The 3,642-nt window shown below is 47.4% G+C and overlaps 1 protein-coding gene across 1 annotated transcript; it reads right to left on the minus strand.

Moving 5' to 3' along the window:
- Positions 1 to 400: 400 nt before the first annotated feature.
- LOC120036485 (cell surface glycoprotein 1-like) lies at positions 401 to 1,402 on the minus strand. The gene has a single exon (XM_038982924.1). It carries the CDS (start codon positions 1,400 to 1,402, stop codon positions 401 to 403), a length of 1,002 nt encoding a protein of 333 aa, XP_038838852.1.
- Positions 1,403 to 3,642: the final 2,240 nt, after the last annotated feature.

Here is a 3,642-nt window from a genome sequence, read left to right on the forward strand (position 1 = left end):
CATCAGAGGGGGTAAAGGTCTCATCAGAGGGGGTAAAGGTCTCATTGAGGGGGTAAAGGTCTCATCAGAGTGGGTAAAGGTCTCATCAGAGAGGGTAAAGGTCTCATCAGAGGGGGTAAAGGTCTCATCAGAGGGGGTAAAGGTCTCATCAGAGGGGGTAAAGGTCTCATCAGAGGGGGTAAAGGTCTCATCAGAGTGGGTAAAGGTCTCATCAGAGTGGGTAAAGGTCTTATTGAGGGGGTCATCAGAGAGGGTAAAGGTCTCATCAGAGGGGGTAAAGGTCTCATTGAGGGGGTCATCAGAGAGGGTAAAGGTCTCATCAGAGTGGGTAAAGGTCTCATCAGAGTGGGTAAAGGTCTCATCAGAGTGGGTAAAGGTCTCATCAGAGTGGGTAAAGGTCTCATTGAGGGGGTAAAGGTCTCATTGAGGGGGTCATCAGAGAGGGTAAAGGTCTCATCAGAGTGGGTAAAGGTCTCATCAGAGTGGGTAAAGGTCTTATTGAGGGGGTCATCAGAGAGGGTAAAGGTCTCATCAGAGGGGGTAAAGGTCTCATTGAGGGGGTCATCAGAGAGGGTAAAGGTCTCATCAGAGTGGGTAAAGGTCTCATCAGAGGGGGTAAAGGTCTCATTGAGGGGGTCATCAGAGAGGGTAAAGGTCTCATCAGAGTGGGTAAAGGTCTCATCAGAGTGGGTAAAGGTCTCATCAGAGTGGGTAAAGGTCTCATCAGAGTGGGTAAAGGTCTCATTGAGGGGGTAAAGGTCTCATTGAGGGGGTCATCAGAGAGGGTAAAGGTCTCATCAGAGTGGGTAAAGGTCTCATCAGAGTGGGTAAAGGTCTTATTGAGGGGGTCATCAGAGAGGGTAAAGGTCTCATCAGAGGGGGTAAAGGTCTCATTGAGGGGGTCATCAGAGAGGGTAAAGGTCTCATCAGAGTGGGTAAAGGTCTCATCAGAGGGGGTAAAGGTCTCATTGAGGGGGTCATCAGAGAGGGTAAAGGTCTCATCAGAGAGGGTAAAGGTCTCATCAGAGTGGGTAAAGGTCTCATCAGAGTGGGTAAAGGTCTCATCAGAGTGGGTAAAGGTCTCATCAGAGGGGGTAAAGGTCTCATCAGAGGGGGTAAAGGTCTCATCAGAGAGGGGTAAAGGTCTCATCAGAGGGGGGAAAGGTCTCATCAGAGTGGGTAAAGGTCTCATCAGAGTGGGTAAAGGTCTCATCAGAGTGGGTAAAGGTCTCATCAGAGTGGGTAAAGGTCTCATCAGAGTGGGTAAAGGTCTCATCAGAGGGGGTAAAGGTCTCATCAGAGTGGGTAAAGGTCTCATTGAGGGGGTAAAGGTCTCATCAGAGTGGGTAAAGGTCTCATCAGAGGGGGTAAAGGTCTCATCAAGAGGGGGTAAAGGTCTCATCAAGAGGGGGTAAAGGTCTCATTGAGGGGGTAAAGGTCTCATTGAGGGGGTAAAGGTCTCATTGAGGGGGTAAAGGTCTCATTGAGGGGGTAAAGGTCTCATCAGAGTGGGTAAAGGTCTCATTGAGGGGGTAAAGGTCTCATTGAGGGGGTAAAGGTCTCATTGAGGGGGTAAAGGTCTCATTGAGGGGGTAAAGGTCTCATTGAGGGGGTAAAGGTCTCATCAAGAGGGGGTAAAGGTCTCATTGAGGGGGTAAAGGTCTCATTGAGGGGGTAAATGTCTCATTGAGGGGGTAAAGGTCTCATTGAGGGGGTAAAGGTCTCATCAGAGTGGGTAAAGGTCTCATTGAGGGGATAAAGGTCTCATTGAGGGGGTAAAGGTCTCATTGAGGGGGTAAAGGTCTCATTGAGGGGGTAAAGGTCTCATTGAGGGGGTAAAGGTCTCATCAGAGTGGGTAAAGGTCTCATTGAGGGGGTAAAGGTCTCATCAGAGTGGGTAAAGGTCTCATTGAGGGGATAAAGGTCTCATTGAGGGGGTAAAGGTCTCATTGAGGGGGTAAAGGTCTCATTGAGGGGGTAAAGGTCTCATCAGAGTGGGTAAAGGTCTCATTGAGGGGGTAAAGGTCTCATCAGATGGGGTAAAGGTGTCATTGAGGGGGTAAAGGTCTCATCAGATGGGGTAAAGGTCTCATTGAGGGGGTAAAGGTCTCATCAGAGTGGGTAAAGTTCTCATCAGAGGGGGTAAAGGTCTCATCAGAGTGGGTAAAGGTCTCATTGAGGGGGTAAAGGTCTCATTGAGGGGGTAAAGGTCTCATCAGAGTGGGTAAAGGTCTCATCAGATGGGGTAAAGGTCTCATTGAGGGGGTAAAGGTGTCATTGAGGGGGTAAAGGTGTCATTGAGGGGGTAAAGGTCTCATTGAGGGGGTAAAGGTCTCATTGAGGGGGTAAAGGTCTCATTGAGGGGGTGGGTTGTTACATTCTCACGGCTGACTGAGAATGTTTTTTCTCCTTCCTGTCAGTTGATGTTTACCCATGTTGATATAGAGACCAGATGTTCCTGTTCTACTGATGTCCTCAGGAATAATGTGGAGGGCTGGGGAATCAGTGGTGGGGGTGCCTGGACGCCTGGCAGCTACTGGGCACACACACACACACAAACACACACACACACACACACAAACACACACACACACAAACACACACACACACACACACACACACACACACACACACACACACACACACACACACACACACACACACACACACACACACACACACACACACACACACACACACACACACACACAGCTGTCTGTTTCCTACAACCAGTCAATCTAATGTCATTTGAACATATTGCACAGAAAATCCTTCCTTTTGTTTGAGTTGTTCTTGCACTTTCTCCCCGGTCCCTAAACGGGGAAAAAGCAGTTGACAGATAAATGTGTGACCTACGTCATTTAATTCTAAAACTTGTGACATTCTGTTGAGGGTATATTTAGTCTTCTAGGGCAACATACTGTATAATGACAGAAGAGAAGCGACAGGTATCTAATTATAGACAAATAGCCGAACGAAATGGCAGAAATTAAATGCAGAAACATACAAAAAATACTGCACCCCTTGTCAAAAAATCCCTCCGCCATCTCTGCCTGTAGCCTACAGCGTATTTTCTATATTAGTTAAATCTATATTAGATTTAAAAAAATATATATATATATATAAACAAATCTATATTAGTTAGGGTCGGGTGTTGGCTTCAGATTGTTGAAGATAGTTTACATAGTTGTCTTTGCTGTCCTTGTATCCAAGATAATTGTGTAGTTTTGAGAAATTGTCGAGGTTACCTAGCCAGCTATAGGTTACCTAGCCAGCTACACTTTCAAACAGTCAACAACGCAGCCACTGCTAGCCAGCCTACTTCACCGCCAGCAGTACTATATCATTTTAGTCAATAAGATTTTATTTTATTTTTGCAACGTAAGCTTAACTTTCTGAACATTCGAGACGTGTAGTCCACTTGTCATTCTAATCTCCTTTGCATTAGCGTAGCCTCTTCTGTAGCCTGTCAACTATGTGTCTGTCTATCCCTCTTCTCTCCTCTCTGCACAGACCATACAAACGCTTCACACCGCGTGGCCGCCGCTACCCTAACCTGGTGGTTCCAGCGCGCACGACCCATGTGGAGTTCCAGGTCTCCGGCAGCCTCTGGAACTGCCGATCTGCGGCCAACAAGGCAGA

This window comes from Salvelinus namaycush, unplaced genomic scaffold (genome assembly GCF_016432855.1).
Source record: "Salvelinus namaycush isolate Seneca unplaced genomic scaffold, SaNama_1.0 Scaffold1350, whole genome shotgun sequence".
NCBI classification, from domain to species: Eukaryota; Metazoa; Chordata; class Actinopteri; order Salmoniformes; family Salmonidae; genus Salvelinus; species Salvelinus namaycush.

Excerpts from the sequence above, each read along its gene's own strand:
- LOC120036485 (XM_038982924.1), bottom strand. The coding sequence starts at position 1,402 with ATGAGACCTTTACCCCCTCTTGATGAGACCTTTACCCCCTCTGATGAG.